The sequence below is a fragment of the Tachysurus vachellii genome, chromosome 5 (genome assembly GCF_030014155.1).
Source record: "Tachysurus vachellii isolate PV-2020 chromosome 5, HZAU_Pvac_v1, whole genome shotgun sequence".
In the NCBI taxonomy this organism is placed as follows: domain Eukaryota; kingdom Metazoa; phylum Chordata; class Actinopteri; order Siluriformes; family Bagridae; genus Tachysurus; species Tachysurus vachellii.
This window is the reverse complement of record NC_083464.1, coordinates 29,851,993-29,871,929: the sequence shown is the minus strand read 5'-3', so window position 1 is coordinate 29,871,929 and position 19,937 is coordinate 29,851,993. Positions and strand designations below refer to the sequence as shown.

The following is a 19,937-nucleotide window of genomic DNA, read 5'->3' as shown; positions in this document are numbered from 1 at the left end:
TACACAGACGATTCAACATCAATCACATTTATACATATCATATGCAGACCATAGACACATACTGTATATATAGACAATATATAGACACATGATTAGTTAGATTTAGACACATTTCTAAGCTCAGATTTGAACCAGTGATCTTGTATAGTATGTGAAGGACACCACCTCTACCCACTACACCATTTAACACTTAACAAACAAGCTGTCAAAAACCTTATACCAAATGCTAAGTTTAACGTGGCAGTGAAGCCTTTATACACTGAGATGTACCACACCTTGGATAAAGCCTTTATTAAAGCAGACTTCTTTGAAGGCACTGGTGGTTCAGTGGTCTGAGTATGAGTATCTGTCCTGTCCCTGCAGAAGTACACAGGTTCGAGACCTACTGTATCTCAGGTGAGTTGAAAGTGCTGGAACCAGGATAGGACTGTAAACCTGGCAGAGAAAGAGAAAGTAGAGCCAGTCTGTCCCACCTGGGGCTTGTGGAGAGGTGAAAAGGGGATTATGCTGCGGTGGACCATGTGCCCCTAAAATTTTTGTGTGTGTATATATATATACATACACATATATACGTGTGTATATTTATATGTACACCTCATTGGGCTTGCTTATGTTTGTGTCTCTGTAAGTTGCTACTGGATGCTTGAATTTCCTCCGAGATCAATAAAATAGCTATCTAATCTAAGGGTGTGTCTGTATACAGTTTATCCACTTTGAAAGTGACGTGACATACAGCTAAGTACGGTGACCCATACTCAGAATTCGTTCTCTGCATTTAACTCATCCAAAGTGCACACACACAGCAGTGAACACACACACACACCGTGAACACACAACCGGAGCAGTGGGCATCCATTTATGCTGTGGCCTAGGGAGCAGTTGGGGTTCGGTGCCTTGCTCAAGGGCACCTCAGTCGTGGTATTGCCGGCCCGAGACTCGAACCCACAACCTTAGGGTTAGGAGTCAAACTCTCTAACAATTAGGCCACGACACTACGCTATATTTGCTACGCTATATTTGCTACACTATACTAAGGCTGCTTGCTGCTCTAATACTGCTTACTGCACTACATTTTCCAGTATCTTGAGCTATCACCTGTTATGGGGACCAAACCAGCACAGCTCACAGTGAGACACTAGACGCTTCTTCCTCGCTATGCTACCTTTACTTACATTCCTTCCGTTTTGTTTTGTTTTATGCTTTAGGCTTGTAATTTGTCTTTACGGGAAGGTTCACATCTTACCAAGCTGCCCATGTTGGGTCTTTGTTCATGACACTTAAACATCCCTGTGCCAATATTTAGCTTGACACCTAAGAGCACCATGTACGATCACCACATGGTTATCGTACAAGGTGAAAGGAAACCAGATAACACATGGAGAACTTTCGAGCTGTTCAAACGAAGAAACACAGCTTTGTTGTGTAGCTAGACTGTAAACAGGAAAATACTCACCTGCTAAAGCAATAGTCTGAAATATAATTGCATCACACATTTCCTGCTAAACACTATTTTATTCCATCATCACACATCACGGCTTCTCGTCCTTCCTTCGGGTTCTCGGACGCAAGCACGACGTCTTTCTGTATTGCACTCTCATTTATTCGTTTCCACTCCACACATGCTTATCTATGTGTGCATGTACACTTCTTCACTGTATACACAGAAAGGCATGTATACACGTCAACACACATAATTAAACATGTAGCAATGTACATATATATTTATATAGACCTATAAATTTACATGTACATACATTTAGAAGCGAGTGCAAACAGCGCACTCTTACACACACACACACACACACACACAGAGAGACACACAAACATATTGCATTCATACTTCATACTGAAAAAAGGTCCCTATGAAAAACAACACCTGGTTGTATCTTTTGATCAACTGATATTTCCGTTTTTAGATTTTAGGCATGGTGCTTTTTTTATGTTATGCTAATGAGGGGTGGAGGAATCAATTTGCATAATGTATACAGAATTTGTAGATTTTTTTTTTTTCCTTTTTTTTTTTTTTTAAAACTAATCAGCATTTTTATATAAACAAAACAAGCAAAGAAAACAAACAACAACAAAAAAAAAGTACATTTACAGAGTAGGTCCCCGTCGGCAGTCCCTCCTGCTGACAGAGTGACATCAAGCTGTACAGTGCAGTCCGAAAAAAAAAACAAAAAAACTCAACAATAATGATGATAAAAAATAAAAATAAAAAAACACACATACTTATATCTCAGCTTTGTTTACAGGTACAGCCATATTGAAGGCACAAAGATCTACAAGTAGATTTTTTTCCCCACCTCTCCTTCCGTAAAGTTGTATAAAATAACTTTTTTTTTTTTATAATCTGTGCAAGAGAAATATCAGCTTGCAATGTCTGAACAAGTCAAGAAACAGAGTGTGTATGTGTAACTTCATTCAAAGTGATACAAGGTCAGAAATCAAATGCACGGACAGACCAAAGGGGCTGCGGTTGCTTTAACGTCTTCAGTCTGTAATAATGCTCTAACTCCGACATTTCAATGCTACATTGAGTGTATCCACCTGTGACAATACGGTCAATTAAAACCTGGTGCAAAAAGTGCGGCGCTTTTATTCTTTTTCCCAGTGTTCACATCTTCAGTAGAGCGGAGACAAAGAGCAGCAGAGAGCCCAAGAGGCCAGGAGGTCAGGGGTCACGATACGGGATACGTGGTGCTATCTTCAAAAACTGGTGGACGTGTGTGTTTGTGTGTGTGTGTGTGTTTGTGTGCGCACGTGTAAACACCCACAGTTTATGAGCTAAATACCTTTCCCAAATAGGTACACACTCATCTCTATATGATAAAAGGGGTCCAAGCACCAAAGACGCGAGGGACATTTACTAAGTTTCAATTCACAATGCCCTATTTTTTTCCCCCCCATTCATTAATGGAAAAGATTCACCAAACGACGATGCTTGCGACGATGATCTGGTCAGTAATGGAACAAGCTGGTTAACAAAGAGGCTGGTGTAACGCTCATCACAGGTTTTCCTTTTTCCAACAACCACTCATTCATTTATTCATCTTCTACCGCTTATCCGAACTACCTCGGGTCACGGGGAGCCTGTGCCTATCTCAGGTGTCATCGGGCATCAAGGCAGGATACACCCTGGACGGAGTGCCAACCCATCGCAGGGCACACACACACACTCACATTCACTCACACAATCACACACTACGGACAATTTTCCAGAGATGCCAATCAACCTACCATGCATGTCTTTGGCCCGGGGGAGGAAACCGGAGTACCCGGAGGAAACCCCCAAGGCACGGGGAGAACATGCAAACTCCACACACACAAGGTGGAGGCGGGAATCGAACCCCCAACCCTGGAGGTGTGAGGTGAACGTGCTAACCACTAAGCCACCGTGCCCCCCTTTCCAACAACCAGAGAAAACAAAAATTAACAAAAGATAAAGATGAAGTTATATAACTCGACACTAACACATCATCAAGACCAAGAAGCGATGGAAAATAAGCTATTGTGAACTTTTGAGGAAAAACACAAGTAATCAAACAATAGACAATCAACAGTAATGATGCTACCACCAGCATGCTTCGTTGTGCAGATGGAAATGTGTTAGATTTTTTGTTGTAGTTAAATTAAGTCGATTGCTGCTTTTTAGGGCTTTGAATATGATGTACAGGGGGATACAGACACAGTCTAAAGCCTTCATAGGGTGCTTGGGGTGGTGGTGGTGGGGCTATAGGGTAGGTTTAGTTGATAAACTGTCAATCTGGTGAACTCGTGCACACACAAATAAAAAGATGCAAAGGTTTAGCGGAATGACAAAGTTTTTTTTTTTGTTTTTGTTTTTTTTTAAAAACCACCCATTCAGATTAACAATGGTTAAAGGAAAAAAAAAATAAACAATTAAACAGGATCTGCCAAAAAACAAGTTACACATATAATCCATGGGTTTTGGCCTTGTTTAGGAGTGGGTTCTTTATTTAAAAGAAGAAAAAAGTGCTCTGGCTTTTGGGAACCAGATCACAAGAGTTCATACTGCCGCAGGTGCATTCTCTGGATGATGTCCCGACAGTCGTTAAATACCCGGCGGATATTTTCCGTGTCAACGGCGCAAGTAAAATGAGGGTAACAGTAATGACGACCGTCTCCGCTTGCTGTGCTGATCCTCTGTTAAGAGAGCCAAAAGTGATGCTGTAATTTCAGACGTAACAGTTCAACTCAAAGTAAATTCACTGTATCAGCTTTAACGAACAAACGGTTCGATCCGAGCAGCAAAACACCTACCAGGAATTCATCACGAATGAAATACTTGGCTCTTGTCACTCTTGGGTCTTCTCCTGGTTCTGGAGTTGCTAAAAGGATACGAAAATATAAAGACACGTTTCAATCGGCTGCCGTTATTCCCTCTTCTCGTGTGTGTGCGTGTGTATGTGGGGATGAAGGGTTTAAAATCTTTTAAGCCAGTCACTGATTTTATCCTAATTTTGAAAGTAAATCGGTGCACAATAAACGATTTAACAGAGTAGTAGAGTGGTAGGGTTCTCCATTCTGATTGGTCAGACGACTGATTGGTCATGGATTCGTTGCTGCAAATCACGTTTACATTAACGTGCTCGTTCTAATGTGTTTCTACTTACGCAACAAAAGGCGGGATTTGCGTCGCAGACATTTGCATCGCCAACGCGATACATAACCTAAAGTTAATAATTAATACATATAGAACATTATTTAACAACGAAAAATGTAGAATCATTTCTATTTAAGTTTTTTTTTTGGCTGTACTTTTTTACATTGCACTTAAGAGTTTTTTGTTGTTGTTTTATTATTTACTTTACTAAAATAAGGTTAAAGGCAGGGTCGCCGATTTTTGAAAGCCAATGTTGACATTTGAAATCACCAAAACAAACACGCCCCTAACCCAAATGGGTCCCACCCCTGTATTGATAGCTCCGCCCACACATACATACGTAACCCAGGCAACTACTGGAAAGAAATGTGTCTTTATCATAGCTGAAGGGAAGAACAATACGATTGTAGATAAACAAACAAGCAAAAATGACACACAAGCATAATCATGTAAAGGACAAAGGCATATATTAGTTCTGTGTAACAAAGCAAAACCAACGTTACTCACCTATCGAGAAGGAAAAAAGCGCCTCGGCGTCTTAAGTAAAGTTGGTCACATATTCACAGATTGGAGTTTCCCGAGTCAATAACTCCTGAGCTAAACACTGTTACTACACAAAACACGGTTGTAGCTGCGTCTCTACATTACTACGATAGAAAAGAGGTGTTATTTGTGTAGTAACAGTGTTTAGCTCAGGAGTTATTGACTCAGGAAACTCCAATCTGTGAATATGTGACCAACTTCCTGCTCCTTCAGTTCTCTCCAGCGCTGGAAAGCTGATCCTATATTAACACGTCCTACTTCTTACCTTATCGTAAGTCTTTCTTCGCTTTCTTTCTTTGTTTTTATCCTCCATGTCAATGTTAAAACCGCTTTCTGCTAATGTCACACATGTGCACTGAACACTCTCCCCGCCCATATTGACAAGACACGCCCCTTTCTGCTCATTGGCTACACGTTTGTTTGATTTTCGTTTAGTATTCGGCCCGACTCAGTTTTCTGAAGCATTTCTTAAAAACCAGAGGCCCCACCTTTAATAATTAATTATTAAAGTTAATATTTTTATTTATTTATTTTTTTTAGATAGAACTAGTAAACTTTCTGGACAATCCCAACATTAAATGCAACTATAAATGTATTTAATCAAATATGCCATGTTTGTTTGTTAATGTATGGCATCCGAACAGCATAAAAAAAAACAACGCCATCAGAAGGTGCTTCTATCATCTTTTTAGACTTATACCCACATGTTCGAAGTCATGTTTCATAATCAGGTCCATGTCGGAGTTATAAATAAATGGATGCATGTGAAGTAGGATCACCTTCATTTGGTATGGTGTAGCGAGCGTATTCTGGGAAATAGTCTTCGATTTTGGATTTCCCAGCTAATACTTTCTCTGCCAGCATGTCCTGCTTGTTGAGGAATAAAATAACAGAAATGGTCCGTAACCACCTTGGAGGAAGAAACACAAAGACACATGAGGTCATGAAACAAAATGCTTGGAAAAACGTTTTTAACTTCCCAGCATCCTTCAGAATTATTCACATGTTCATAAACCTAATGGAATAGTTTCTAGGCACCAAAATCTTCAGTAAACACTACACTAAAATTCATACAGTAAATGGTAGAGTGCATAGTGTATATTATGTCACTCGGGACATAGTTGTTTTATGGACTGCACTTTGTTACATGTAAACATCATCCACATATTAAGATTATCAGCAAACAGCTAGATTTCCATGAGTTTCTATCGATACAGAACGTTTTGGGGAGGAAAAAAAAAAAAAAAACGTTTATGGCGGGAGCACAGAAGTACCTGTTGTTCCAGATACTGTGAAAGAGGTTGAGTGCTTCTCGTAGTCTGTTTGTGTTGTTGTCTTCTCTAATGACCATGTTATAGCTGCTACTCGCCACCACAAAGATGATCGCAGTGACATCTGAAACATAAGACGAAACGTTAATCAATCATAACAAGGTAAGTTAAACATAACACGTGTTCAGGTGCAATGTCTGTAAATATAAATAAAAGTATAATATAATTTAAATTAAAAGTTACTAGAAAACATACCGTTAAAGCACTGGATCCATTTTCTCCTCTCATCTCTTTGACCTCCCACATCAAACATACTGAGAGGGGAAGAAAAATAAAACAGGTCAGTTCATGCATTTTCTCTGGAAAACAGGAAAATGGCTCCCTCTAGTGGAACAAATGCCACGGTCTAAAGTTTTAAAGGTAGGTTCTCCGATGTTTGAAAGCCAATGTTGACATATAAAATCACCCAAACAAACACGCCCCTGTATTGACAGCTCCGCCCACACACACACACGCAACCCAGGCAACTACTGGAAAGAAATGTGTCTTTATCATAGCTGAAGGGAAGAACAATACGATTGCAGATAAACAAACAAGCAAAAATGACACACAAGTATAATCATGTAAAGGACAAAGACATATATTAGTTCTGTGTAACAAAACAAAACCAACGTTACTCACCTATCGAGAAGGAAAAAAGCGCCTCGGCGTCTTAAGTAAAGTTGGTCACATATTCACAGATTGGAGTTTCCCGAGTCAATAACTCCTGAGCTAAACACTGTTACTACACAAAACACGGTTGTAGCTGCGTCTCTACATTACTACGATAGAAAAGAGGTGTTATTTGTGTAGTAACAGCGTTTAGCTCAGGAGTTATTGACTCGGGAAACTCCAATCTGTGAATATGTGACCAACTTCCTGCTCCTTCAGTTCTCTCCAGCGCTGGAAAGCTGATCCTATATTAACACGTCCTACTTCTTACCTTATCGTAAGTCTTTCTTCGCTTTCTTTCTTTGTTTTTATCCTCCATGTCAATGTTAAAACCGCTTTCTGCTAATGTCACACATGCACACTGAACACTCTCTCCGCCCATATTGACAAGACACGCCCCTTTCTGCTCATTGGCTACACGTTTGTTTTGATTTTTGTTTAGTTTGTCGTCCCGACTCAGTTTTCTGAAGCATTTTTCAAACATCGGAGACCCCACCTTTAATAAAGAACAGCTTTTGTTATTTTTTTATTCTCTTTATAGCATAAAAAACAAGGTTTTCATTAAAGCAAATGGGTGAACATTTTTTAAGGAATTTTCAACACATAATTTTGCATACTCCTTTTGTAGTGACAGGAATCTGACTCACTGAAAGTTCACTTTGTCTACTTGAAATCGTGTTTCAAAAATCCCTGTTGTCAGAACTCTGCAGCGCAGCAAGTCCTGAAACAAGACACAAACAATATAAACATGAAGCAACCATGTAGATATGTGAGTGACTCAGCAAAAGCACGAGGTAAGGGACAAGATCACAGTAGATACAGTAAAAGATCTTATCACTGGAGTTATTCTTAGTTACTGTCTAAAAGGAAACGAAAGCTCTTTAAAAAAAAAAATCTTGCAAAACAAAGTGTACCTGATCTGTTGGCGTGTAGTCACTTTGTCTTACAGCATCAATTCGGTCAAGGAAGCTATGAAGACACAGAAACAAACCGTTAATATGGCATAAATACATTTAAATACTAGAACAAAAATATAAATAAATCAATTTTCCATTATACTGAGACAAACATGATAAAACGTAAAAAATTCAGGTATTTTTGGAAAGCTCCACGTGTTGCCTCGGGTACGCCGACGTGCCGATCGCTTAACTGAAGGACTAACCGTCATACGCTGACAATAAACAAACCCTATTACCAACAATCAGGAATGCGATCTCATAGGAAACCACCCAGGCCAAAATAAACAGGAGTCATTGCATGGGGTCCTTGCAAGGATTCAATGAGCCGTTTCTTTCTTCTCGTGTGGGTAAGAAAGGACGGTCACATGAAAAGATCTTCAAACAAACAAAGGCCATGTTCACTAGACTTTCATTTTAGGCAAAAGACCTGTGGGAATGACTGGGATTGGTCAAAACTGTCTAAAGCTTTATGCAGGAATGGATGAGATTTGTCAAGTATGTCTCTGCAAGAGACCCTGTAGGCATGAACATGAATTAAGACCGATCAAGAGTGTCTGTATTCGTGGAAGGTAACAGAGCGTTCTCTTATTTAGCTCCCAAACTTTGGAATAGTCTTCCTGATAGTGTTCGGGGCTCAGACACACTTTCACAGTTTAAATGTAGATTAAAAACTCATCTCTTTAGTCAGGCGTACACATAACACATCCCATCATATTGTGCACTATTACACTAGACTTGCACATTCTTATGAACAGCAGATATGTTAATCCCTATGCACTGCTCTTCTCTTCTCTTTTTCTACCCATGCCGAGACACCCATGCTCTGATCGTCTTCCGTGCGATGAAATTTTTGGACCTCCACTGAGACAAGGCTGACTCTGTGAGAATCCTGAGACATCTACAGATCTACCGGCTCCAGTTGGACTCTGTGATACTTGTATATTTGTAACCACACCATCTAATGTCACCCATATGAGGATGAGGTTCCCCTTGAGTCTGGTTCCTCTCAAGGTTTCTTCCTTTACCAATCTAAGGGAGTTTTTCCTTGCCACTGCTGCCTGAGTCACCTCAGACTTGCTCATTGGGGACAAATACATATACACACATACATACATTCATACATGCATACATAAATACACACTGTGAACTATATATATCTTGAATTTTTATTATATTAATTCTTTATACTACTCCTTATGTTTATCTTTTGTTCTATGTTTATGTTCTGTAAAGCTGCTTTGTGACAATGTCCATTGTAAAAAGCGCTATACAAATAAACTTGAATTGAATTGAATTGAATTGAATTGGTCAAACATAGTGGGGATTGGTCAAGAGTATCTCTGGGGTAAATGCTATGGAGAGGGATAGGGGGGATTGGTCAAGAGTATCTCTGGGGTAAATGCTATGGAGAGGGATAGGGGGGATTGGTCAAGAGTATCTCTGGGGTAAATGCTATGGAGAGGGATAGTGGGGATTGGTAAAGTGTGTCTCTGTGGGCAATGCTATGGAGAGGAATAGTGGGGATTGGTCAAGAGTATCTCTGGGGTAAATGCTATGGAGAGGAATAGTGGGGATTGGTCAAGAGTATCTCTGGGGTAAATGCTGCTGACAGGAATAGGTGGGATTGGTAAAGTGTGTCTCTTGGAGTAGGAGGGATCGATCAAATGGGTTTGCAGGAGCAGGAGAGATTGCTTGAGACCGTCTGTGGGAGTGGGCAGAATTGGTCAAGCGTGTCTGGGCGAGCAGTCAAGATTTATCTTGAGTGTTCGTGGGAGCCAGCTGAACTGGTCAAATGTGTCTGTGGGAGAGGCGTTAGCAGAAAATTCTTTGCAAGTAGGCGGGATTGGTCAAGAGTGTCTGTGGGAGTGACCAAGACTGATCAAGTGTATTTGAGGGAACAGGGTGGAGCCGGCAGGAATAGTCAAGAGTATTTGCAAAAGTAAGCAGAACAGGTAATGAGTGTCTACAAGAATGGGCAGGTCTGAACGAGTGACCAGGAGAGACCACACACACACACACACACACACACACACACGCAGACACACGCAGACACACACAGACACACACAGACCCACACAGACCCACACACAGACACACACACAGACACACACACAGACACATACACACAGACCCACAGACACACACACACAGACCCACAGACACACACACACAGACCCACAGACCCACACACACAGACACACAGACCCACAGACCCACAGACACACACACAGACCCACAGACCCACACACACACAGACCCACAGACACACAGACCCACAGACCCACAGACACACAGACCCACAGACACACAGACCCACAGACACACAGACCCACAGACACACAGACCCACAGACACAGACCCAGACCCACAGACACACAGACACACACACACAGACCCACAGACCCACACACACAGACCCACAGACACACACACAGACCAACACACACACACACACACAGACCCACACACACACAGACCCACACACACACACAGACACACACACACACAGACACACACACACACAGACACACACACACACAGACACACACACACAGACACACAGAGACACACAGACACACAGAGACACAGAGACACACACACACACACACACAGACATCAATATCAACAAATATTCACTGGGGCAGAGTGATGACTCATACAGGCACTTTTTACTAGCTAGCCAATAGACTATAACAACCTAAAACAGTCATGTTAGTGGAGTGCATCATGATTTATTTCTTTTTTTTCAAGCTGATAATATGACACAAGATGGCCAGAACCGATCGAGGTGGACAGCACTATGTTCTCATCCATTTTATAACTTTCCATCATCATATTTATTTTTATGAGTGGCCAAGTTTATGGTAAACGTCATCATTTTGTTCGGGTGATTAGTTTGCAACTGGTCCTCCGTAGCGTAGTCTAGTGTCTAGCTTTACAAACATGGGATCAAACGCTGAAGTTTCCACTCTTGCGCCATCCCCTTGACAAATTTTACTCCAATAAATGTAATTTGTGCGCCATGATTAATGTGTTCATTCCAGTCAAAGACACACACAATGTACCTTAGCTTTGCTTCCTGACCTTCCTTTGTTTACAGCACATTGCCAGGATACTCACTTTGATTTGACTGCACGCACACACACGTGGCCACTCAAACAGTTTGTGCTCTGCAGTGCAGTTGCTATAAATAGCCAGTGTTTGCTCTGGCTCCATGGCGCTTTTATATAAGCTCTGGGAGGGTGCCACGAAAAGAGAGGATTGGAGAACTATCGAACTATACACAACACGGCCACTGGAAAATCCAGCATTGCTTCACTCTCTCTGTCATTTTCTTCCTCAGAATTCTCTCACTCACACACTGATTTGCTCAGAGATCTCTCTTGTTTAGGAATCCATCTCTGATTAAAGGTTTGCATAGGGACAAGGATCTTGCGGGGTCTATTCGTTTTTTTTAGCAAATTCTTTATTCAATGTGTTTTTAAAGATGCTTTGGACATTTACTATGATTAAGTGATAAAATGCATGAAAAAATACGAAGTAAGCTTCAGAAACCTATTAAAAAATGAGGCTAATTTGCAAGAGATTACATTTCGGTTATCGAATAACACAGTTTTTATCCATTTATATGTAATGTTGTAAAAGGTCCATGGAACAAGATAGTTCCTGTTATCACTTGAATTATAAAATGCAGCTCGTCACATAAGAGCAAAGTCCTCTATACAGAAGACACTGGAGACTTCTTTCCTTTAACTGTAATAAAAAAAATGATCTGCTATATTACTAATATTACTAAAGCCGATCACTGTAAGGTTTAAATAATGTGAGCGTCTGCCATACGAGTCTGTCCGAGTTACTTGTTATTATAGAACAAATAGAATACTGCAATGATTTTAGTCACCGTTCACCACAAACAAAAGAGTAAGGAAGAGAACCTACTAATGTGCACAGTCGATGAGCTGGTACTCGTTGGACCTCTCGTAGCATGCTTTCACTCCTTCGTCATCCCAAAGTTTCTTGGCATGGTCAAAAAACTCCTGTGCAGAAGATACATGTTGTATAAATAAAAAGTGTCAGGTCACGTCTGGTCAGCGTTAAACTATATAGTGTATATAATCTATAGTAAAGTTTACATGTGTGTAGAGAACCGCACATGGTCATGTGCTAATGGTGGTATCGCCGCGTTAGACTACACAAAGCCTTGGTCTCAAGGTTTCACGTTACCTAGGATCAAGTTCGTATGCGTTACATACACATCATCCATTACCTACATTTTCTCTAAGGTAGTAAGACAAAAAAAACCTCACAAAGCATAAACCTTCTGTGTTGGAAAATTTCAAATTCGATCTTTACCTGTAACAAACACAAACTATGACTGTTGTAAAAGTGACTTGAGATTAATAATATTTAAACGCACAAACACAGCTTGTCGTTCTTCCCAAAACAATCACAAAGTATAAACTCCTGTCCTTAAGACTTTCATGTGGTGGAAACTATAAAAAAAAATAAATAATAATAAGTGCTGAAACTGGAGACTCCTTCCATAAATACTCCTTCTGTGCATCCTGATACAGAAAAACTCTCCATATCGACATTTCTAAGTCCTTCATTGTTCAGTGAAATGTTTGTAAATGATAACATACCAGTATGCACATTAACATGGGCCTGTCATTTACTACTTCCACCAGCGCTGCTGTTAGATAAATATTCAACACCTTCTGGCAAATCAGAATGCAGAATCGGTCAAAAGTGCTGTTATAAGGCTTTTCATACTCTATTAGTGCTAGACTGATGCTCCGGGATTTCCATTAAACTGTATTGCGATATCGTTTAGGTCAAAACCGATCGAATTAAAGGCCGACTTTAAGACCAACTGAACGTGTCCCTTACCTGTGGGTAGTCAAAATCCGACAGCGCTGCTATGCTTTTGATGTAATCGATCCTAAACTGGTCCTTCGGGTTGGCGAGAGGGACAGGCGGTATTAAAGTGCTCATGGCAGACACTATCGTCTAGGACACAAATTCAACATTCGATGGGTTTTATTATAATGACTTTTAAGAATGAAACAAATGCCAAACTCTTTGTCATATTAAAACTTGAAACAATACAGTCACAGTAATAAAATCCCCTCAAAGTTCACTTACCACTATAGCATCCTTCACGTTCTTCCGGATGTCTTGGATTTTCTGTCTCTTTTCTCTGTGTGTAAACAGAGAAAATGCGTATCTCAGTGTTTGCAGGCAGAAAACGGGTAATAAACTTAATTCGTTTCCTGAATTCACATCTTTGTAGCAGACTACTATTTAAGGCTATATATAGGTTTAGTCAGAGGTGCCAAAATTGCTAACAAAAATAAAAGGAAGAAAGAAAGGAAGAAAGGAAGAAAACACTATCATGTTTCAGAATAAGACTTTTTTTTTTACAGTTAGATAATACAAGAGGGTAAGGCTAATTAATAATTAGCCTCCTTTTCTTTTAACTCCCAAAAGACATCACTTGTTTTCATTTGGCTCACAAGAGAGACTTGAGAGTTCCCAATTCACAAGTCAAATTCACCTAGACAGAGACGAAAAACAAAAGTAGGCTCTCTCTCTAGATGCAAACATTGTTCGCATTCCTGTGACCTTTTCCCTTCTGTGAATTTGCTTTTCCGACAGGTAAATTTTATTTGCATTCTGTCTGGCTGTTGTTTTAAGTGGGGAAAAAAAATGCTTAAAATTCGGGTCATTCCTGGGTCACTGCAGGAAAGGCTCGAAGATCCTAAGCGCTGCCGCTAAAAACAGAAGATGCTAGAACCGCTGGTTTATGTACTGTAACAAAACTACATATCCAACAGATATGCAACGTCTTGGTGAACATGTGACTTTGGGGATGAGTGTGTTTATGTAGCAGGTTTGAGTGATTATACTAAAGACGCCTCTGGTATTACATGTTTAATGGATTTATGGATGACTGGAAAAAGAACAAGAGCATTCACGTTTAATAAATAATGGTAAATTTATGTTATTGGAAAGTAAAAGTCCACTTACTCTGCGTTAAAACCGTTCACGTGAAGAATTCTCATCTGTTTCACGATGGTGCTTTTTCCTGATTCTCCAGCTCCTACACCATCACACAAAGCAAAGGATTAGCAGAAATGTTGTGTTTCAGAATATAGAAATCATGTGTTGTACATATGAACTCCTGCCGTCATATCACAAAAATAATGCACTTCCTTATACAAATATAGAACATGTTTAACAGAAAGCAAGCTGTCCATAAGTATGTCATAGCAGATCACAAATATATACTGTCCCACTTTTAATAAAGACCTTAGGGCAAAATACAAAGAGGCTACAGAGGATGATGTAAACATAGAAATCGTATATGGGTCAGGATTTATGTACATGTAAACAGAGAGAGACCAAAAAAAAACCCCAACCCCAAACAATCTAGTTTATGTCTGAATATCTGAAAAGTCCTACATTGTAAATGAAATGATAAAACAAATAATTTGTCCAGATTCGATGTAAATTATGACTGTTTTTAACAACTATTTTTGTTTCGGGACACAGACGATTCATAGCGAGTGAGAGAGAGAGAATATATTTAAGTCATGGTTCTGTTATTCAATTTCAATTCAATTCAATGTAAAATTTAAATGGACATCGTCTCAAAGCGGCTTTCCTCATTCGTATCTTCTGAATTAAGAGAAATTTCAGATTTCAGCATATGAACCTTGGTCTGATGACCAGATATTGGCAAGTTTGGGATTTTGCGTCAAATTCTGGAGAAAAACATTTTGTTTGTCAAAACGTTTTATGGTTTTTTCCAATTTTATGTTGTTTGTTTCATTGTTTTGTGACATGTCTGTAATACAGTGTAAACGACCCATTAGGCCATATATTGTTCCTTAGGCCTTCATTTAGAGTTATAAAGCTCTAATAGAGGTTAAACAGCTACAGAGTGACTGGGTGACTCTCACAAGGGCTGGGGCTGTAACTCAGCTCCATGTACAAGACAAACTCAGGCTATGTTGGCCTTTTAATGTCTCTGCGTTTGTAGGGGTGCTTATAAAAAAGACGCGCCTGTTATAAACACATCAACGCCGTTTAAAACCCTTTCTCACTGCAGACAGAACTAGAACCCACTGCAACCTTGGCGTTGTCAGAATATTCCCCCTCCATGCTGCTGTTTACTGTCGCCCATTAGCTTGTGTTAACACCCCCATCCCCCTCCTTTCCTTTCCGCTATGGTATCGCCCACATTCATAAACGACCAAACATCCGGAAAAGGGGTGTATTCGCGACGCCGTATTCCTTCGCCTACGTGCGCATGAGAAAAAATATCTTTATAGTGAAGTAGAGAAGAGAGGAGAGAGAGAGAGAGAGAGAGAGAGAGAGAGAGAGAGAGAGAGAGAGAGAGAGAGAGAGAGAGACACACAGAGAAAGAGAGAGAGAGAAACAGATAGAGGGAGAGAGAGAGAAGAGAGAAACAGATAGATAGATAGAGAGAGAGAGACAGAAAAAGAAAGAGAAACAGATATATATCTGAGAGAGAGAAAAGAGTGAGAAAGAGAGAAAAGAGAAAGAAAGAGAAACAGATAGAGAGAGAAAAGAGAAAGAGAAAAAGATATATATCTGAGAGAGAGAGAAAGAGACAGAAAAAGAAAGAGTGAGAGACAGAAAGAGAGAGAGGAGAAGAGAGAAATAGATAGATAGATAGATAGATAGATAGATAGATAGATAGATAGATAGATAGATAGATAGATAGATAGATAGAGAGAAAAGAGAAAGAGGGGGAAAAGAGAAACAGATATATATCAGAGAGAGAGAGAGAGAGAAGAGTGAGAAAAGAGAAAGAAAGAGAAACAGATAGAGAGAGAAAAGAGAGAGAAAAAAAAAAGAGAAACAGATAGATAGAGAGAGAGAGAGAGAGAGAGAGAGAGAGAGATAGAGAGAGAGAAAAGAGTGAGAAAGAGAGAATATATTTAACTCATTCTCAGTTTAAAATGTAAATGGACATTTTCTCAAAGCAGGTTTACAGAACAAACATAATACAATCAAAAATTAGTAAAAGATTAATAAAATACCAACATTCTATTATTATATTAGACTTATACTTAAATGTGATTGTGGCACTTGGAGAGTAAGAGAGAGGGGGAAAATGTGTTAGGTTATGTGTTATGATCAGGTCAGTTTGAGCTAAACAGTGCAAAGCAATTGAATATAAGGCTTCATGTGACATAGTTACAGAAATCACAGATTTCTATTTGTGGAGTTTTCACATGACTCCAAAGGAATTGCTTAATTTAATAACCTTGGTAGGCTCCTTGACAGCAGTGTGATGAAGAAGTTGCTTATTTTCTCATAACAGCAAGTCCCAGTGGTATATATTCCTCTTTTAGAAGAAAAGACTTTTAATTTATTTATAGATACATTTAACGTTTCTCTGCCCCAGGTTTTATTTTCTCCCTCTCTACCAAGAAAGCATGGACTGCTCTGTCCTGGACAGTCAGAAAGCTTACAACTGGAGACTCCTTCCATAAAATGTTGTGAAATAAATTTAAAAAGTCTCCATCAACAAATAAACACGTTTGTGTGGAAATTGCATCACAGTCAGAGCTGCTGTTGTGAAAAATAAAAAAAAAAAACCACACAAATCAACACCTTCTGACCACTCAGAATTGATTAAGATGTACAAAGAAGATAGAAACCTTAACTACCATCGAGTCTAGTTCAAAACTATAAATAATCTTCCTGTCAGCATTCAGTTTCCTCATTTAGTCAGCTACTTGCCACACAGCTGTATTTTGAAGATTTATAAACGTGTACATGCTCCACGTAGTTCCCGCTTCTGTGTAGAACTACCATGGGGTTTCCTTTTTATAAAAAAAAAAACCTGATGCGTTCTCCAATCACGCCTTTAATTTAACATCACCTTCTTGAAGAAGTCCTAGCCTATTAAGTCTAAGCTTGTCACATGAAACCCCAAGCCCTGGCAAGTTCTCACATTCTCATCATTTGAAATCTTAGATGTTTGTCTACTTCTACATAAACAGCCAATGAGCCAATGTCTTCCTCTAGATCGTATTTTGCCCCAAAACCTTGACTTTAATGTGCACCGAAGACATTCTATGCGTAAATTAGTTCCAAAGACACGGTTATGGTCAGTCCATCAAATCTAACTCTTATAACAGACACCTTAATTAAAGCCTAGCTTTACAGTCTATTATATAATTTATTACTTATCTATAGAATTCCGAACCAGACAGTAGGTTAATGTGTGTTCTCCATTTCAGAGTGTAAAGACCTTCATCAACCAGTGCTATATGCCCTCATGGGGGTTTGGCACAAACATGCAAGTGAGCTTGGGGTAAACGGAAGTTTAGTAAAAATAAAAAATAAACAATTGCGGACAGATTTTGGCACTAACTCACGAGAATTTATTTTTAAAAAATCAGGCCAAATTCCATAAATGGTTTAGTCTACTTAAAGTAACGCTACATTAAAAGGTCAGAATTTGAAAATAAAATTGTTTAGTTTGAAAATACTAGTGCAACACTAGTGCAAATCAACTGGCAAGACCTTTTGTTGATAACAATATCGCTTTGTGTGATCCCGTACATCAGTACCGAATGATAATTCTTTGCTTCATGCATTAAGGGAACTCCAGAAGCAAAGTTCAACCCTAGTGAATGATAAAACCAAGTTACAGAGGAAGCAAAGTTCAGTTCTTCAGATACTCTGCAACACTGCGCAGAGGAGAGCGATAACTTACTGGATTTCTCTGGTGAGAAATTTTTTATACCGAGTAAACTAATAGCATCTCGTTACATCACACATGGAAATGTTCACTTGTGACACAGTCGCACATGAAGTATGTTTAAATTTGAATTCATGGAACCATAAATGGACCCAGAATCCCAGAACGCAATGCAGCTGTACAAGTTTACCAGGCTTTCAGAGTCAGCGATCTACGAGATAACGGAGCTCTCGGTGTGAAAGCTTTGGAAGCTGGATCGTTTGAGCAGAGTGATGAAGAACTCAGAGAGCTGGTCTAGACTAAAGCACCGCCGCATCGCCGCAAATTTCTCCTGAATTACTTCAAAATTTTGTACATCATCCGAAATCCAAGCAATAGACGTTCAAGACTTCCTCGCATCTGCTTTATCCTTCAACAGACCAAACGATCCTGTGTTTCTGAAAAAAGCCTCGCCATGTTCTCATTTCCCGACACATGATTTTTGAGTATAATATACTTTTTCTGAAGAGTAAACTTGGGCGATACAAATAACGATGGCGATTTTACATGCTCCCTGTCTGCGTTTTGTCATTCTGTCACAAATTCTATACGCTACGTATTTTATTCTAAACAAAACAAAATGTTATTCATCGATTTGTCAAGCTGGTATTATTTAAGATCTATGCGTATCCAAAACAAACAAACAAACAAACAAACAAACAAAAGCCACTAATTTATCTTTAACATCTCTGTGTTGTGTGGGATGTTATATATAGGGATTATTTTATGCTTTATGACTTTATATATATATATATATATTATACATTTAAAAATCATTCAGCCAAACAGTTTATAGACACATTGTTAAGTTTTATATACAATATATGATATAACGCGTCATAAGATCAAAGATGGATAGCTGTCTTCTGGGTAGTTTTGGGGGATAAGTAGCTACCGACATTTAATTCGGAAATTTGTTCAAATACTTTTACGAGTTGTTTGTTTCCGGCTCTGTCACGTGACCGCCAGGCGGCGGCGTCACTTTCATCCTACGGCGTCACTAGTAGGGTTTTAAGGAATAGAACAGAACTTGTCCTAGTTCGTGTATATATATTTATGTTTATATATAAAATACATTCATTAAAGATTTAGTTTGTTGTGATCCGGTCGAGGGTAAATGTGGTGTATATTGCGTCATGGTGTTTAATCATCATGTTAAACGTGGGTTAGAATTTAAAAAAAAAAAAGAAAGGTCAGCTGTAAGTATAAAATCTGAGCCCTTTGTAAACAAACATGTGCAAAATAAACAAGGAGAATTATTTCTTACCCAATAAAAGCAGCCTGTGTGTCTGCTTGTATTCCTTTTTGAGTTCTTTCAAGACGCGGTCGATATTTTTACTGACTTTGCGCGCCTCCTTTTCGGCCTCCTTTTCCTCCACCACCAGTTTGTCCCAGTTCTTTGCTTTCTGGCTGGATGTAGGAAGGAGGTTTAGTCTCCGGCTGCGATCCTTCGCGGTTCCTGTGGCTTTTCCTCCTCCGTTCTGGATGAGAGCTCCATCCGCGGTGGCGTCTCCAGCGTGCCTGCGCTCCCACTGGTGCGTCTGATCGGCGCGTAATGGAGATGGCGCTGGAGATGCCTTGCTGTTCCCTCCGGACTCGTCGAGCCGAGATTCCCCAAGACGCGACGGAATGAGAAGATCGGGTGGCTGCTCCGGGTCTGAATTGGCGTTTGAAATGGTTCCGCTCAGATCCCCGAATAACCGGGGACGCAGACTATAACACAACCCCATGGTTACGCCAAGTGGCCTAATAATAATAATAATAACGATAATAATAATGATAGTAACAGTAATCCATAAAAAGACACGAGACGGACGAACAAAATGAGCACATCCTCGAACTACTAGCCTTGTCCTACATCCATATTTAAACCCCAGCAGATTATTTCCTCACATTTTTGCCTGTCATTTTGTGTTTTCTCCCGTCAACCTACGCTTTAAGTCAGTAGATCACCTGATGCCTTTGCGGACACTGCAGGTCCACGTTACCGTAAATAAACCAAAAGCACAGCCTCGGAAAAAATAAATAAATAAATAAATAAA

At 39.7% G+C, this 19,937-nt stretch overlaps 1 protein-coding gene across 2 annotated transcripts; it reads right to left on the bottom strand.

Moving 5' to 3' along the window:
* Positions 1 to 1,578: 1,578 nt before the first annotated feature.
* On the bottom strand, positions 1,579 to 19,874 carry gnal2 (guanine nucleotide binding protein (G protein), alpha activating activity polypeptide, olfactory type 2). 2 transcript variants are annotated; one of them, XM_060871037.1, is made up of 13 exons: positions 19,163 to 19,874; positions 14,142 to 14,214; positions 13,257 to 13,311; positions 13,002 to 13,121; positions 12,051 to 12,148; positions 8,067 to 8,121; positions 7,800 to 7,873; positions 6,697 to 6,755; positions 6,445 to 6,565; positions 5,950 to 6,080; positions 4,638 to 4,694; positions 4,285 to 4,352; positions 1,579 to 4,167 (listed from the first exon to the last, which is right to left on the bottom strand). In XM_060871037.1, the coding sequence occupies exons 1-13, from the start codon at positions 19,623 to 19,625 to the stop codon at positions 4,021 to 4,023; spliced, it is 1,521 nt and encodes a 506-aa protein (XP_060727020.1). In that variant the 5' UTR covers positions 19,626 to 19,874; the 3' UTR covers positions 1,579 to 4,020. The 2 variants fall into 2 exon arrangements, with proteins under 2 accessions (XP_060727020.1, XP_060727021.1); XM_060871038.1 differs by lacking the exon at positions 4,638 to 4,694 and having other exon boundaries at positions 19,163 to 19,872.
* Positions 19,875 to 19,937: the final 63 nt, after the last annotated feature.

What these genes read in the sequence shown, in the direction of transcription:
- gnal2 (XM_060871037.1), bottom strand. Translation starts at nt 19,625, where the DNA reads ATGGGGTTGTGTTATAGTCTGCGTCCCCGGTTATTCGGGGATCTGAGC. An exon ending in CACAGTATCTGGAACAACAG is followed by an intron (nt 6,081 to 6,444) that starts GTACTTCTGTGC and finishes TCTTCCTCCAAG; the next exon opens with GTGGTTACGGACCATTTCTG. An exon ending in CAAATCCCGCCTTTTGTTGC is followed by an intron (nt 4,353 to 4,637) that starts GTAAGTAGAAAC and finishes GTATCCTTTTAG; the next exon opens with CAACTCCAGAACCAGGAGAA.